This window comes from Cyprinodon tularosa, unplaced genomic scaffold (genome assembly GCF_016077235.1).
Source record: "Cyprinodon tularosa strain WSP-4 unplaced genomic scaffold, ASM1607723v1 ctg21, whole genome shotgun sequence".
Lineage (NCBI taxonomy): Eukaryota > Metazoa > Chordata > Actinopteri > Cyprinodontiformes > Cyprinodontidae > Cyprinodon > Cyprinodon tularosa.
In genome coordinates this window covers 2,021,862-2,039,453 of record NW_024038778.1, presented here as the reverse complement: position 1 = coordinate 2,039,453, position 17,592 = coordinate 2,021,862, and the positions used below count along the sequence as shown (strand labels likewise).

The following is a 17,592-nucleotide window of genomic DNA, read 5'->3' as shown; positions in this document are numbered from 1 at the left end:
ACAGTTCTGGATTCCATCAGTATGTTGATTTTCCCACCCATATAAAAGGACATTCACTGGACTTGATTTGCTGCTCTGGTTTAATCCCATCTAACTGTTCTGCTGATGATGTCCATATTTCAGATCACTTTCTTTTATCCTTCAACGTTTCCCTGTCTCTCTCCATAATCAAGCCTGTCCGCCAGATTTCCTTCCGCAATATTAAGAACATAAACACAGACATTTTATCCTCCCACATTGACAATATCCCAATCCCTGCTCTTTCCTCTCCGGACCACCTTGTCACCCACTACAACTCTGGGCTTTCCAATATTCTCAATTCCCTTGCCCCTCTCAAAACCCGGTCTGTATCCTTTTCCCGCTCTGCCCCTTGGTTTACTCCTGAGCTCCGCCTCATGAAAGCCAAAGGTCGGCAACTGGAACGCCTCCACAAAAAAACTGGTCTCTCCATACACAAAGAAATGCATAAAACTCATCTACTTCAATATTCAAATTCAATAGCCATTACTAAATCAAATTACTATTCTGACCTTATCTGTTCCAATGATGGAAATTCCAAGTCTCTCTTTTCCATAATGCATAGGATCTTTGACCCCCCTGACACCCTGCCTTCTTACATGTATTCTACTCAGACCTGTAATTCTTTGTCAACCTTCTTTAATGAAAAAATCTGCTCCATTCACCAGCAATTACATATGACCGCCTTGCCTCCCACTTCCCCTCCGCCCCTCCCCCGTAGCCAGTCATTTTCCTCCTTCCTACTGCCCACTTCTTCTGAAATTTCTGACCTCATTCAAAAATCCAAGTCCTCTACCTGTTCTCTTGACCCCCTCCCCACGGCTCTGGTCAAAACCTGTCTTACCTCCCTCCTCCCCTTCATTACTTCCATTATTCATTCTTCACTCTCTTCTGGTATTGTTCCTTCACTTTTCAAAACTGCATCTGTCTCCCCGATTCTGAAAAAACCTGGTTCTGATCCCACTAACTTTAATAATCTTCGTCCCATTTCTAATCTTCCCTTTATCTCTAAAATACTTGAAAAAACTGTGTCTGCTCAACTCCACACCTTTCTTACCCTCAACAGTCTTTACGAACCTTTCCAGTCTGGTTTTCGCCCCTCTCATAGCACTGAAACTGCCCTAATAAAAATCACAAACGATCTCCTTATAGCTGCTGACTCTGGACTCCTCTCCATCCTCCTCCTTCTCGATCTCAGTGCAGCCTTTGATACCATTTCTCATCCCATTCTCCTCAATAGATTATCCTCTCTTGGCATCTCTCACATCCCTCTTGAATGGTTCCGCTCATATCTCTCCGACCGCACTCAGTTTATTCAGCTCAAATCTTTCACTTCGCACCCTTCCCCTGTCACTTCTGGTGTTCCTCAAGGCTCAGTTCTTGGCCCCCTCCTCTTCATCACCTACCTTCTTCCCCTTGGCAGTATTTTCCGGAAATTCAACATTCACTTTCACTGTTATGCGGATGACACCCAGCTTTATTTATCCAGTAAACCCACTTCCTCTCTCCCCCCCTTGTCCCTTACTAACTGCCTACTTGAAATTAAAGACTGGTTCACCTCAAACTTCCTTAAACTAAACAGTGATAAAACAGAACTCCTCCTCGTTGCCACTAAATCCATCCTATCAAAAATCAAAAGTTTCTCACTACCCATTGACAACTCCTTAGTCTCCCCCTCCCCTCAGGTCAAGAGTCTGGGTGTCATCCTCGACTCTTCCCTCTCCTTTCAGTCTCACATAAATAAAATTACCAGGTCTGCATACTTCCACCTTCGCAACATTAACCGTCTCCGTTCCTCCCTCACCACTCATACTGCCTCTGTCCTTATCCACAGCCTCATCACCTCCCGTATTGATTATTGCAATTCTCTTCTTTTTGGCCTCCCTCATAAATCTCTCCATAAACTTCAACTTCTTCAGAACTCAGCAGCTCGTGTCATCACCAGAACCCCCTCCTTCCATCATATTTCCCCTGTTCTTCACCAACTCCATTGGCTCCCAGTTCAATTCAGAATTCAATTCAAAATCCTTCTCTATACTTTCAAAGCCATCCATAACCTTGCTCCTTCATATCTGTCAGACCTCCTTCACATTGCCACCTCCTCCCGCTCCCTTAGATCCTCCTCCTCCATCCACCTCACTGTACCTCCAGCTCGACTTGTCACCATGGGGAGCAGAGCCTTCAGCCGCTCTGCTCCACAGCTCTGGAACTCACTTCCTCCCGACCTCCGCAGTATTGACACTCTCCCCTTATTCAAAGCCAGACTCAAAACCCATCTGTTCCAGCTCGCTTATCTGTGAATACACTGCTCTTTTCCCTATCCATAATTGTTTTTTTTGTTCTCTGTTGTTTTATGTTCCTGTATCTGTATTTTGTATTTTCATCTCTTTTTATTTATTTTTTGTATTATTTGTAAAGTGACCTTGAGTGTCTAGAAAGGCGCTGTTAAATAAAATGTATTATTATTACCGATAATGGGCACAGGTGACCCTGTGGGTGCTGAAAGTGTATCGGTCCTCTCTCGTTCGCTCAGAAGCAAAATTATAGGCAGAGGAGCGGGTTCCTCCCACCTGAAGACTGCCAGAGACGTTATAATCTACATCCAGTCCAAACTAATAAAAAAACAGAAAGACAAAAAAGGCTTTTTAGTTGTTTGATAAGGGATGAACTTCTGACATTCTGTGTTCAAAGTAGTTCTGAAATGTTTTTACCGTCCAGTCATCGCTGTCTTGGGTTGTGTAAGTATTAACCAGCGAGCTGTTGGCACATATTAGTATGAATTACAGCGTGTCAAAACATCAAGCAAATAACAAGAAGAAAAGTAGAATTGTGAGGATGGTAACTGTCTATAAAGTAGGTTTTGTTTTGTTGTATTAATGTGAGAAAATGAGGAAAAGCTATTTTCATGAAGTAGTAGCAATTTAAGAACAAATATTTCTCCAGAAAATCAATGAAGTATCTAAATCCTAGTTATGATATTTTTGGGACACTGTACCTCGAAGAAGTGTGAAAACTGTTGTAGATATCAGCACTGCATGTGCTGAATGCACGCCAGTCCACTACAGAAGATGGTAGCTTGAAATAAAACAGCAGCATGATTATTATTTGACAAATGAAATACACAATAGTGTTTATTTCAGATTTGACAGTACTTTCTGGAGCTTGTTCCCTTGAAGAGGGTTGGAGCAGAGGGTACAGCTGCCACCGGAGCTCAGGTAAGTCTTAAAGTCAATCACATAAGCGCCTTTTCTGCGCAGTGTGACCACATCAAAACCTTCTCCTACCAGGTTGTGGCCTGGTACAAATGGAGCAGCATCACATTGGGCTTTAGTCCCAGTCTGACAGCAGAGAACAGAGCAGGGAAACAGGAGGAGGCTTAGCAGAAGAGGCATCAAGGTTGAGCAGACGGCCATGATTAGGGGCTAAAAAAGAAATGGAAAAGTTCATGAATCACTGCTGTTTCAGAGTAGATGGCTAGTACTATAAAGAGTGAATGTTAGGCATATTTATACCTCATCAGAAATTAACTTTAAAATAGTCCATATGCAAAATCGTGAGTTTACTAATACTAATATGGCTGTTATTCAAGATATTAAGCTTTCTCAGTTTTCAATTACAAGTTAGTAAAGCTAAAAGAAAAAACATTTACTGTAATACTATAAATTCAGAAGTAATATAAGTCTTTCAGTCATCATAAAAGCCAGCTGAACTTTATTTTCTCCGTCATACAGCAGTGAACTAGCAAATATGATCAAATCGACTCCTTATAGTCTTATCTTTTGGTTGAAGATTGAAACAGTGCTAGTTTTAGTAGTTTCAAGCATTTGCAAAAGTTGAAAAACCTACTGTTGAAGAGCCACTTCCAGATTCAGCAGCTCAAGCAAGACCTGAGGAAAATGAGCTGAAGACCACAGTTTATAAAGAGGACAGAAAGAGGAGGACCAAAAGCTCCAAAGATATATGGTTGGCTTAACAAACATAGAACCATCTGATATTGATAGAGATTAAAGGAAATGTCCTTGGTAAAGCTTAATAATTAAAGATGATAAGCTTATTAGTAAAGGTAAATATTACATAAGGCACTTTTTCCCCCCTTTCTGTTTGTATAATATCCAAATAGGAGATAACATGAGAACATTTCCAAATGTTGAGATATTTACCAAATGTTTCCCTTTTTTTCAAAATGAAACAGTGTATATTATAGTGGACAGAATTAAAGTATTGGTGATCAGGATTTTGGATTAAATGTATTAGTTTAGTGTAAAGGTTAAAAAAAGTAAATTATTTTAGTGAAAACTTCCTGGACAGAGTTCTGAATTTAAGTTACAGAACAGTTTGCTCTTCTACAACAGGGGCAGTAGTTGATTTTGTTGTTATTGTGGAAACTCTGGTTGTTGAAAAAAGAAATGAATGATTAAACTTGATCAAAGACCACCATTGTCATCTTGAAACTAAATGACAGAAAGGCAAAAGGCAACTGGGCATTCTAATGCTTATCATTAAGTATAAATAAAAAAGCAATTAATTTTTTTCTTCTAGCACCTAAAACTTTAAACATATATTTGATTTTAACAGATATATTAGATGTTTACCTGGCTCCGAAAGGGCTTAAAGATTAAAGGAAAAATGCGTTGTTTTTTTTTAAATTTGGCCCTTGATTTGACGTTATTACATCATGTTCTACTCACCAATATGAGTTTTGTGTCATTTGGAGCTGTTCTGAAGATATTCGGTTAGGTTATATTCAAGTAATGTCTTCCTATGGGCAACGACTTGAAGGCACAAGCTAAACTCATAATTTATCATTTATGGTCAGTCAGTTTATAACATGTAGGCGAATCACTGTCCGCCAGACATTCGCGCTTATATTTTTTATATTAATATCTATTAAAAACAAAGCGGCGCGTGTATGACGTCATCCGGCTACCACTCATTCATCCTGTCCACTGAACTGCTGCTAGTTTTCCTCACATGCCTGGAAGATGTCTAGTGCTACTACCACAGATGATCTCGCTCTCGTAATGGAATTGAACGACTCAGATTAGCTAGCTGAATGAATATAAGGGGTAGAGCGTAGCTGCCTGTGGCCCGGGATGCCTGTCACATCTCCAGTCTGGCGTGTTGATGACCAAGGAAAAAAAATAGCCTGGAAATGAATGTAAATAAACAACCATAGAATAATGAAAAAGTAGAAAAAATTTAAACAAAAGTCAGAAAACCCAGCTTTCCACCAGCATTTAAACGCACCATGTACACACAAATCTGCGATGGACTGGCGACCTGTCCAGGGTGTACCCCGCCTCTCGCCTGTAGACAGCTGGGGATAGGCACCAGCACCCTTCGTGACCCCGCTTGGGATTAAGCATGTCAGAAAATGGATGGATGGATGGATGTACACACAGATCTGGGAGCTCTGAAATGCGTGAAATGTGTCTGTGAATCGGATTATTAGACTGTGCTTTTTCTTGATTAAATAAAAGTAACACTGTTCCATTCTTTATTCTGAGATGTAGGAAAAGGAAGGAAGTGTGAAAAGAAGCAGTATTTTTCCATAGTTTAGATAAGGGGGAAACATAGATAAACATGTCCTTATGATTATCACGTCCTGTTTCAGTTGTCTGAAATGTTTATCTGATTGAATTGATGTCCCTGATGAATTAAAGTGTTTTTCTTAGGAAGACTCATTGTTCGTGTAAATGGTAAATGGCATGTACTTATATAGCGCCTTTATTCAAGTTAGGAGACTTGACCAAAGCGCTTTACACTACATTCATTCACCCATTCACACACACACTCACACACTGACGTGTGTGTGGAGTCTCCTTATAAGCAGGGGTGGAAAGCTACCTCGCAAGAGCCACACTAATGGTTCAGCTGTTTTTGTCGTTCTCCCATGCAGAGTAAGATAAAACCTTTTCTTCCTTGCGTATTGCCTCTCAACACTCATTTTTACTTCACAAATTGGCGTTGCTGGTAGGATCCTGTGCTGATCTGTCTCGCTCGGTGGATTCTAGAAGAAGGGCCTATCACCAAAACCATCTGGGTTTTTCGTCTACCTCAAATAGGCCAATTTTAGAGAAGGAGGACACTTCTGATGCTCCACCTGTCATGAGGCGGTGTTTGTTTGGAGGACCCAAATGCAGAGACCAGTTGGCAGAGGTGAATTAAAGTTGGTTTATTAAAGTTCACAGATCCAGGGGTAGGAATCAGAGTCCAACAGAAAACAGCAAACGAACCTGAACCAAGGAGACATCAGGGGTAAACCCAAACTAGGAGCCAGGGAGAGACGAGGTACACAGACAGAAGTTTGACGAGATGTTAGACGAGGATCCAGCAAACAGGAACTGAAGAGGGAGGGCTTTTAAAGGGGACAGACACAAAGAGAGAGCTGACGAGGGAATTGAAAACAGGTGCAGGCAGAACAGAAAAACAGAGCAAGGGAGGACACAAGAGGGCAGCAGAGGACAACAAATGGAAAACCAAGAAAAACAGGAACAAACAGACCAAGACTCTGACAGTACCCCCCACTTAAGGGCGGATCCCAGACGCCCTAAAATGTCAAAAAACAGAAAACAACCCACCCAGGGTGGGCGGAGGGGGAACCAGGGAGGCAGGCACGAAAACAAAACAGAGTCTGAAAACAAAAAATAAGCCACCCAGGGTGGGCGAGGGCAACGAAAAGTCTCTGGAGGCCGGCCGTGGGGCCGGAGGCGAGGCAGAGTCTCTGGAGGCCGGCCGCGGGGCCGGAGCTGAGGCAGAGTCTCTGGAGGCTGGCCGCATGGCCGGAGCTGAGGCAGAGTCTCTGGAGGCCGGCCGCGGGGCCGGAGGCGACGCTGAGGCTCTGGAGGCCGGCCGCGGGGCTGGAGGCGAGGCAGACGCTCTGGAGGCCGGCCGCGGGGCTGGAGGCGAGGCAGACGCTCTGGAGGCCTGCCCCTGTGGCCGGAGGCGAGGCGAGGCAGAGTCTCTGGAGGCCGGCGGCGGGGCCGGAGCTGAGGCAGAGTCTCTGGAGGCTGGCCGCATGGCCGAAGCTGAGGCACAGTCTCTGGAGGCCGGCCGCTGGGCCGGAGGCGACGCTGACGCTCTGGAGGCCGGCCGCGGGGCCGGAGGCGAGGCAGACGCTCTGGAGGCCAGCGTCTCCAATGCTGCAGGAACCTCGGAGGAGGACGCCGCCTCCGCTTCAGCAGGATGCACCGAGGAGGACGCCGCCTCCGCTTCAGCAGGAAGCATCGAGGAGGACGCCGCCTCCGCTTCAGCAGGAAGCACCGAGGAGGACGCCGCCTCCGCTTCAGCAGAAAGCATCGAGGAGGACGCCGCCTCCGCTTCTGCTGCTCTGCAACAGGCTCAGAGGGAGCCGTCGACTGCGGCTCAGGAACAGGCTCGGACGGGGCCGCCCACTGCGGCTCAAGAACAGGAACAGGCTCGGACGGGGCCGCCCACTGCGGCTCAGGAACAGGAACAGGCTCGGACGGGGCCGCCCACTGCAGCTCAGGAACAGGAACAGGCTCGGACGGGGCAGCCCACTGCGGCTCAGGAACAGGAACAGGCTCCGAAGGGGCCGTCCACTGCGGCACAGGAACCACCATGGAGGGGGCCTTGAAGGCTTGGAGCGCCCGCTGAGGGGCCTTGGAGGCTTGGAGCGCCCGCTGAGGGGCCTTGGAGGCTTGGAGCCCCCGCCGAGGGGCTCTTGGAGCTGATGGTGGTGGCAGGTACAAAAAAAATCTTCTCTCTCCCCATAAAAAAAGCTCCAGAGGTCAGACTCCTGTATTTGGGGAGCTCTGAGGAGTTCACATGCCTGGTTCTCTGCTGGGTCCATCTTGTTGGCTGGATCCTTCTGTCATGAGGCGGTGTTTGTTTGGAGGACCCAAATGCAGAGACCAGTTGGCAGAGGTGAATTAAAGTTGGTTTATTAAAGTTCACAGATCCAGGGGCAGGAATCAGAGTCCAACAGAAAACAGCAAACAAACCTGAACCAAGGAGATATCAGGGGTAAACCCAAACTAGGAGCCAGGGAGAGACGAGGTACACAGACAGAAGTTTGACGAGATGTTAGACGAGGATCCAGCAAACAGGAACTGAAGAGGGAGGGCTTTTAAAGGGGACAGAGACAAAGAGAGAGCTGACCAGGGAATTGAAAACAGGTGCAGGCAGAACAGAAAAACAGAGCAAGGGAGGACACGAGAGGGCAGCAGAGGACAACAAATGGAAAACCAAGAAAAACAGGAACAAACAGACCAAGACTCTGACACCACCGAGTCGATCGATCTCGACAGGACAATCACTTCGGGAGACTGAGAGAGGAAGAAAACTAACAAACTCCTTTAAAGGTAAAAAATAAAAGAATGACTAAAATATCGTTATAACATTAAGCAGGCAGTCAAAAGACTGAACGAGGTAGGCCTTTTATAGGCTGAGGGTAGGTCGACAGACCGAGGAAAACTTGTAGGTCTCTTACCTTAATAGGCCGAGAATAAATGTAGGCCTTAAATAGGCTGAGGGTAAGTCTTTTTTAAGACCAAGGTTGTATGTCTTACTGAGGAAGGTAGACAGAGTGTTGCCACAAAATAAAAAGGGAAAACAACGAACCGGAGTATTTATGACAGCTCAAAATAAGAAAAGGAAAAAATAAGAAAAATAAAAACATCTCATAATACAATATAATATTTAATATAATGACAGGAACAATTTAAGAAAATTTACTGTTGTTCTATTTACTAATGCACATCTTTCTTTTCTCTTATACTTTTCTGCTTTGGCTGTTGTGGCCGCAGCTTCGTCTCCAACGGCACCACTGAGCACCTCCAGCCTGTATCCCAGTTTACCACAAGCCTGCTGCTCTCTGCTCCACCTCCACCTTATCAACCGAAGGCTACAAATCCTTTTCTAAAAGAGGACAATTTTTATTACCCTGGTTCTTAGAGAGCTGAACCAGGGGAGGAAGACGACGGTGGCGATCTGAGACAATCATTTGACCCCCGACTCACAACCAGACTCTATTATCCCTGGGGCCAACTGCGGGGATCCATCTATCACCTTTGCTCCATGGTCACTGAGTAGGAGCCACTATCCTCAACAGACTGCGAACAGCCCCGTATGGACCAGCTCCTCATTCAAGGAGGGACCGCGGTGAGGACAGTTGAGTAACTGAGATAGAAACGTGCAACGGAAAAAGAAAATAACAGCCTGAGGTACAGCTGACCCTCCTCCAAAACTACCACTGAAATGTTCAAAATGTTCTCCATGCAGACAAGATCAGCTCTCCAAATGAGGGTTACTGCTACATCTGTGGCAAACGTGATCACTGGGCCAGAAACTGTCCACACAAAAAACGTGGGGGCAGAGGAGGATGTGGCAGAAGCTCAGTTCATAATGGGGGTCCACTACCCTACCATGGAGGCCAGGGAGGACAGAGAGGAGTCTACAACCATGGGGCAGAAGTCATTCTCAGCAAAGAGGATACCACGCACCTAAGCGAGGTTAATCTACTGACTAGTAAAGAAGCAGTTGGAGCGACCCCGGTTCGACAGACTGCAAGTAACACACACACCCACAAAGTACATTTAAGGGACATGTATTAGTTTCTGGACAATATTTTTTATTTTTTACTACGGTGAGTTGCTGATCTCATGTTTGAATTTATATTCCTTTTCCATCTAATAATGGATATCCAGTAACTACAACTCTCAATAACAGTTGGGTAGGTTTTAATTAGCTTTTTTCCCAAACTGGTGGGTATTTAAAACGGGAACCAGAGGGTAGAAACTGAAATTTGTTATGTAGGGGATGGGTATAATTATCCAAAATGGACTTAGCCTTCCTGATTACCTGATCTTCATACATTTCAGTCATGTTTTTCTGTTGAACACCCATGATCTTACTGCACACCTTAATAATCTTAGACATGGCATTTTTGTTCTTTACATTAACAAGAGCGTACAAGCAGATTGCAGAGAGGGTAAGTATGGACTATATAAAAGATCAGTAGAACATGCTCATTAGAGTTTTGTCAACCTGAAACCTGGCTAACTTTCTTAGGCAGTATAAGCGCTGCTGCCCTTTCTTACATAGCATGTCTGTGTTGCTGTTGAAAGTTAATTTGTTATCTATGATAGACCCAAGATATTTATACTGATAAACAATTTCAATGTCTTGCCCGTTTATAATGGTTGTAGAGGGGTTGCAGGTCTTGTGCCTAAAATCGATACACATGTCCTTTGTTTTAGTGACATTCAGTTCCAGCATGGCTTCCTGGCACCAGTTTGTGAAATAGTCAATGATGGGGCCATGTGCTGTTTCACTGTCCTCCAACAAGCTCACAATGACAGTATCGTCCACAAACTTGACAATTGTCAATTTTAGAACAACAGTCATCAGTGTAGAAGATGTAAAGAAGTGGAGATAAAACGCAACCTTGAGGAGAACCTGTAAATGTAAAAGACAGTCCAGAATGATGGTAGTTTACTCTCACTCGCAGGGATCGGTTGTTGAGGAAATCCAGTATCCAGCCGGAGATGGTAGAGTCCAGTTGGAAGCGGTGTAAAAGCTTTTGCACCAGCAGGTGGGGCTGGATGGTGTTAAACGCTGAAGAGAAGTCCACAAACATTGTCCTGACATGGGTTTTGGGGCCCTCAAGATGTTTGAGAATGAGATTTAACAGGGTTATGGTTGCATCCAGGACCCCCTATATTTGTTCTGTATGCAAATTGCAGGGGGTTAAGTAGGTGATTAGTTCTTAAAATAATGTTATTTTTGACCAGTTTTTCTAAAGAATTCATTACAAGAGAAGTGAGGGCTATGGGCCTGAAGTCATTCAGGGTCCTAGGGTGATTATTTTTCGCTATCTGAACTATTGTGGATTGTTTCCGTAGATCAGGAACTGTCTGAAGGGCCATAGACAGATTAAAAATGTGTTAAAAAATTGGGCCAAGCTGCTCTGCTAAGCAGGACAGAAGACAACCAGATATCTTGTCTGGTCCAGGGCTAGTTTTAACTTTGCAATATTTAAAGGCCTTCACCAAATCTGGTAGGGAATAACAAATTGCTGGCATGGTGGTGGTTAGCAGTTCATGTTCGAAATCTGAGATTTCCTTTTTAAAATCATATTTCCTATCGAACCGTGTGTAAAAAGTGTTTAACTCCTCGGCTAAAATGTAGTCAGTTTGGTAATCATCCAAGGCCAATTTCTTAGAATTTTTATAATTTAAACCAACCATTGTTTTCACTGAGTCCCATGCTGAGCCTAGGCTGTTGGTGCTCAGTTTCAGCTCCAGTTTGCGCTTATATTCCGAACGTAGCCTTTCTTATTTCATGCTTAATGTGTTTTTGGATGTTGTGTAATTCAGTGGAGTTATTTTGCTTAAATGCTTTCTTTTTCTGTTTCAGCAAGGTTTGCAGGTGTTTACTGACCCAGGGCTTGTTATTAGGGTATGTTTTGTCCTTTGTCCTTTGTACAAAGCTGCTCTCGTACTAGTGTTGTTCTACACCAGCGATCATTTATGTACAAGCAGACACCTCCTCCACGCATCTTCCCGGTAGTAGTGGCATCCCGGTCCGTCTGCAGTGGCATCCCGAAACCATCGATAGCCATATCCCCGTTCGTGTCCTTCTCTCCAAGCCAAGTTTTTGTCAGGGCGAGGATGCACGCGTTCTTGTACTCGTGTTGGTAGCACACAAGAGCTTGGAGATCATCTATTTTGTTCTGTAGAGATTGCGCGTTGGGTAAGATGATTGAAGGCAGGGGAATGCGTGCCAAGGGCCGTCTTGATCGCTGTCGCACCCTGCCTCTCCTATCTCGCTTCCTGATTTTGAGGCGTGATGAGTTGGAAAAGTTTCTATTTGCAGTATCCGCATAAAGTTCTGTTAGGTCCGGAAACAGCAGATCCGGAGGAGGCGGCCCATTGTCCGCGGTCGCTTGAAAATTTAAAAGAAAGTCTCTGGAGTATACAATCCTGGTCGGATGTGTCGCAGTATGCCAGCTTGCTCCAAAGCAAGCGATAGTAAGATTAGTGCAAAGACAACAACACACTCCATGTTGCACCTTGGTGGTGTACTATGTTTAAGTTATTTACCTGAAATTGACACTTTGTTAAACGGACAAACAAAAAACAAACAAACGGTAGCACTACCACTTGCGCATGCGCCCCATATGTTCTGAAGATAGGTTATATCCAAGTAACATCTTCTTATGGGCAAAAGACTTGAAGGCACAAACTAAAATTGGAGCTGTCCAGGATATCTTCAGGACAGATCCAAAACTCATATGGGTGAGTACAACATGATGTAATAACCTAAAATCAAGGGCCCAATGTAAAAAAAACGGCGTTCCCCTTTAATGATGTGCTGTGTTAGAGATCTCTGAGGATTATCTAATATAAAACAGGCCTGTGTTCTCACCTCATAATATGTGACCTCTGGAGAGTATTTTTTTTACCTAAGGTGCCTAAGAAAAATTTGTATTGGTTCCCACTTTGGTGTTTTCCAATCCACTTTGTCTGTTTAACCATGAATAGTGCATGAGGAGGGAGACTGTAGATTTTTTTATTGCTCCAATGATTTGGTAACAAATTGGCAATAGTTAACTTTCTTCTCAAAATTAAATGCTGTAATAACAGGGCTGTCACATATTCTGCGGTTTTGTGATGGGTAATACACTGCTAGCCCAGCATTTCTTAAGAAACTGTGGGCGATTCTAATCTGATCCCTTTTGTATCCCACCTAGTCATAACTAAAAATCATTAATTTGATAATTTTGCATCCAGCAAACACCTGAGGAAGTCCCACCTCATAACAGTGTTGTAAAAAAATAAAATAAGGGGCCTCTTAAAGTTTCCCTGGATCTGAAATGCTCTTCCTTTCCAGATCATCACACCTATAGAACAATCTTGCTATTTTGACTCATGAGAAAGCCATGTGTTACAGGGGGAGCTTTATATAAGGGTTTATATAATCATATAAAATTAATAATGATTATACTAAAATGAATACAATGTTTCTGCTTTGTAATTCTAGCCCAGTATTTTGAACTAGAAAATTCCCAAAGGAGATCTTGGAGGTGCCTACCACATGTGTGCATATTATTTGGACTGGCACCTGAAGATATATATACATGTTTAAGCTAAAAGAAGTAAACACCTAAGTTAAAGCTGCAGCAAAACTTATTGTTCACATGTATCAGGGCAGATTTACAGGACAGAGTGTACAAAACAACATGTGGAGGTGGAAGGCTGAGAATGACCATGCTGCTACACACACACACAGAAAGAGCTGATTTTGTTGAAGCAGAAAAACAGGAAACAACTCCATACATGGAGATAGGAATGTAGGGAGTATGACCACTCTGTGGGACTGTGTGAAATTGTGATTGTAAGATTCTCCTTGATGAAGATAATAAAAAGAGACTGTGTTAGAGAGGAGATCAGAGTTGCTTTTCGCAGATGCGTGCTGCTGCTGCTCTCCCTTTGCAAAAAATCAAATCTTCATTGTCCAGTCTCTTTATTTCACTCCATCTAAGTGACCTGCACTCGAATCAACGGACCCTCTGAAGCAAAGACGGTTTTCAACAAACCAAAGGCCTAATGGGGTTAGTTGGATTCACCTTACATTGGCATATGTCACTATACCAGGTAGCAAATTACTTGTTCATGGATGATGGTGACTGGCATCACCATACCGAGTGGCAATTTGTGTAGTCTCACCTACTGGGGACTGGTTTCAAAACACCTGTTGGCGACTAGCATTGCCACACCTAGTGGCTGACTGATGTCATAACAGCTAGTGGCGGTTGGTGTTGTCACACCTACTGGTAACTGGTGTCGCCAGACCCAATTGCGAGTGGGTAATGATAAAGATCCCTATAATGCAATAAATTGCTGAGTATATTATATTGGCTTTTATTTTGTAGAGGACCTGTTGTCTTATTTTGAAGGTCTAGCAGGACTGTGTCGTTAGCGGTCAGCCTCTGGAGGGATATCGAATCCATTTACAATTGTTGAAAGTACTTTTTCCTTCTTATTAGATTATTATTTGCTTTATTACAGAGAAAATGGGAGAGCTTTATTTGGAAAGGTGCATTCAGGTATGTTGTGAAAAGGCCCTGATAGTCTAATTTCAAGAAACTGGTTGAGTTGGGGTCGTAACAATGGGCCTCATGGCGAAATGAATTAGTGTATGTCAGGGGTAACCAATTAAAAATCCGCAGGCCCTGAATAAAGAAAATCAAAAACCAGTAAAGGTCTAAAGAAATTTTCAATTATAATCTGTTAATTTAAACTGAATTTAAAACTGAAATGAAATTAGGTGTTTATGTTGTACATTGATTTTTTTAAATAAAAAACATTTTAAAAAATAGAGCATTTTTCCATCTTAAAAACTAAATAGTTTTTTTGAAGTAGAGAACAACAATCTTTCAGGTTTGTATATTCATATATTTTATAAAACACCTGAACTGACCTATTTTTTTTTATTATTTTTTTATTTTTTATGGCTTAATGAGAGAAGAGGCTGTCTTGCAAGGCTTTTAAAACTGGGTTTGAATGGCGACAAAGCCATTCTCAAGCACATATCAAGGTGCTCATTTTGAGCCTGGATCAATATTTATTATCATGGTCATGGTGGGTAATCCTGCTTCACAGCAGCAGGTTGAGCCAAACATACTTAAAATGTGCAGGGTCATCTTTGAGCACACCCTTTCACTTTTCTTTCACTAGTTCACCGCAGTTCTTCCAGCATTCCACTCTTTCTCTGCTCTCTTTCTCTCATCATCTTCTCCTTCTTTCCCATCGCCCAGCTTTCCACAGGTTTGCCTGCTGTGTCTAAAAGTGGCTAGCAGCAGTGACCCTGACTAACACAGCTCATTGGCTAATTTGTATCACGTGCAGCCTGTTCCCGGACGCTCCAGATGGCTTTACCATATTAACAGGAAAGCGGTGCAAGTGAAGTTAGACAATGTTGTTGGACAAAATGCAGTAATTTACAAATGTTTTAAATTAGGTTGGGTCTGGGTTAGCCAGCAAATGGGTCCAGATCCAGACCGCGGTCTGCTAATCTGTGACATGACATCTAGTGTATATAATGAAGAGGCTTTTATTTTGTAGAGTCCGTGGTGTCTTATTTTTAAAGTCTGGCAGGGTTGTGTTTTAAGGAAAAGGTCATGCCCAGCAGTGATATAGAGTCCATTTCCAGATGTTAAATCACGCAGAGGCATTCTATGCTCCTTGCATTGCTATGACAGGCACCAATTATTGACTCTGTAAATTGGAAACAAATATTAAGAATGATTTCATTTTACTTGACTTTCCCACAAGAGGTAACAACATCTTGGACAATGTTTACACCACTCAGAAGGGAGCTTACAAAGCCCTCTCCCTCCCCCACCTTGGTGCCTCAGACCACTCCACTGTTATGCTAATCCCTGCATAGGCTACAGACCGCTGGTTAAGGTGACTAAACCAGCCAAGAAGGAGATCCGGGTGTGGCCAGAGGGCTCAAGAGAGGCTCTCCAGGACTGCTTTTCTACCACTGACTGGAGAATTTTCAGACATGCAGCCACATACAATGACATTGTAGACCTCCAGGAGTACACAGAAACCGTCACAGCGTACATGTGGAAGTGCATGGACGACGTGACGGTCTCCAGAACCATCTCCATCCGGGCTAACCAGAAACCCTGGTTGACAGGGGACGTTCCCAGGCTCCTGAAGGCCCGGAACGCTGCCTTCAGGGCTGGGGACGAGGCAGGCCTGAGGACAGCCAGGGTCAACCTGTCACGGGGGATCAGAGAGGCCAAGAGGCAGCACTCCAGGAGGATCGCCGACCACTTCAGGGACAGCAGAGACTCCAGAAACCTGTGGCGGGGCATCCAGACCATCACGGACTACAAGCCCCCACCGCAGACCTGTGACAACTCCCCCTCCCTGCTGAACCAGCTGAATGACTTCTTCGCTCGCTTTGAGGTAGACAACAGCACCCCAGCACGAAGGATCCCTCCGCACCCCGGTGACCAGGTGCTGTCACTGTCTTCGGACTGCGTGAGGAGAACCCTCAGGAGGATCAACGCCAGGAAAGCCCCCGGTCCCGACGGGATTCCTGGCCGCGTCCTCAGAGACTGTGCTGCAGAGCTCACGGATGTCTTCACTGACATCTTTAACATCTCGCTGAGACAAGCTGTCGTCCCGATGTGCCTCAAAGCCACCACCATCATCCCGGTACCGAAAAAGTCGCCCCCCACCTGCCACAACGACTATCGCCCTGTCGCACTCACCCCCATCATCATGAAGTGCTTCGAGCGGCTAGTCATGCAACACATCAAGTCTGCCCTCCCCCCCAATCTGGACCCCTACCAGTTTGCATATCGGTCCAACCGCTCGACCGATGACGCCATCTCCACCGCCCTCCACTCAGCCCTCACCCACCTGGAGACCAGGGACTCACATGTCAGAATGCTGTTTATCGATTTCAGCTCAGCATTCAATACCATTGTCCCCCAGCAGCTCATCGGCAAACTGGTCCAGCTGGGACTCAACACCTCCCTCTGCAACTGGCTGCTGGACTTCCTGACGGGGAGACCACAGGCTGTTCGGGTCGGCAGCAACACCTCCAGCACCATCACACTGAACACGGGGGCCCCCCAAGGATGTGTGCTGAGCCCCCTCCTCTTCACTCTGCTGACCCACGACTGCACTCCAACATTCAGCTCCAACATCTTCATCAAATTCGCAGACGACACAACTGTGGTGGGTCTCATCAACAACAACAATGAGACAAACTACAGGAGTGAGGTGAGCCACGTGGTGCCAGGACAAACATCTCCATCTGAACGTAGAGAAGACAAAGGAGATTGTGGTGGACTTCAGGAGAAGGCCTGCCCAGCACGCTCCCCTGATCATCAATGGTGCTGAGGTGGAGCAGGTGAGCAGCACCAAGTTCCTGGGTGTCCACATCTCTCAAGACCTGTCCTGGGACACCAACACCGCGTCCCTGGGAAAGAAAGCCCAACAGAGACTCTACTTCCTGCGGAAACTGAGGAGAGCAAGAGCCCCGTCCCCCATCCTGCACTCCTTCTACAAGGGCACCATCGAGAGCATCTTGACCAGCAGCATCACCGTGTGGTATGGAGCCTGCACTGCAGCCTGCCGCAAGACACTGCAGCGCACCGTGAAAGCAGCTGGGAAGATCCTCGGTGTCCCCCTCCCCTCTCTATTGGACATTTATCACTCCCGCCTCACCCGCAGAGCCACCAGGATCGCAGGTGACCCCGCCCACAATGTCTTCACCTTGCTGCCGTCCAGGAGGAGGCTGCAGAGTCTCCGGGCCAGAACCAGTAGGCTCAGAGACAGCTTCTTCCATCAGGCAGTGAGGATGCTCAATTCCCTCCCTGCCCTGCCCCCCTTCGCCCCTCCCTGACCCCCCAATATCCCCATCCTCCACTACTTTCCACTACTCTCCCCAGGACTGCTACTCTATGCACTATTTGCACCATTCACACTACTGTTTACATATTAATATTTTAATATTTATTTTATATCTTAGGTTTTTATTTTCGTGCTCATATATATATATATTTTTATATTTTATTATACA

General features: G+C 44.9%; 1 protein-coding gene across 4 annotated transcripts in view; it reads right to left on the bottom strand.

Annotated features, from left to right (window-relative positions):
* LOC119783685 (perforin-1-like) overlaps positions 1-17,592 on the bottom strand; it is a 36,648-nt gene that overhangs the window by 3,870 nt on the left and 15,186 nt on the right. Inside the window, exons 1-5 of one of the 4 annotated variants that reach the window (XM_038285318.1) lie at positions 3,865-4,012; positions 3,171-3,440; positions 3,014-3,093; positions 2,730-2,775; positions 2,488-2,630 (exon numbers count right to left, since the gene is read on the bottom strand). The exons of 1 other annotated variant lie outside the window; for it this stretch is intronic. In XM_038285318.1, coding sequence (XP_038141246.1) covers positions 2,488-2,630; positions 2,730-2,775; positions 3,014-3,093; positions 3,171-3,431 — 530 coding nt within the window. In that variant the 5' untranslated portion in view covers positions 3,432-3,440; positions 3,865-4,012. Of the gene's footprint in view, positions 1-2,487; positions 2,631-2,729; positions 2,776-3,013; positions 3,094-3,170; positions 3,441-3,864; positions 4,013-17,592 lie in introns of those variants that run through there. 2 more of the 4 variants (XM_038285316.1, XM_038285315.1) reach the window with 2 other exon arrangements.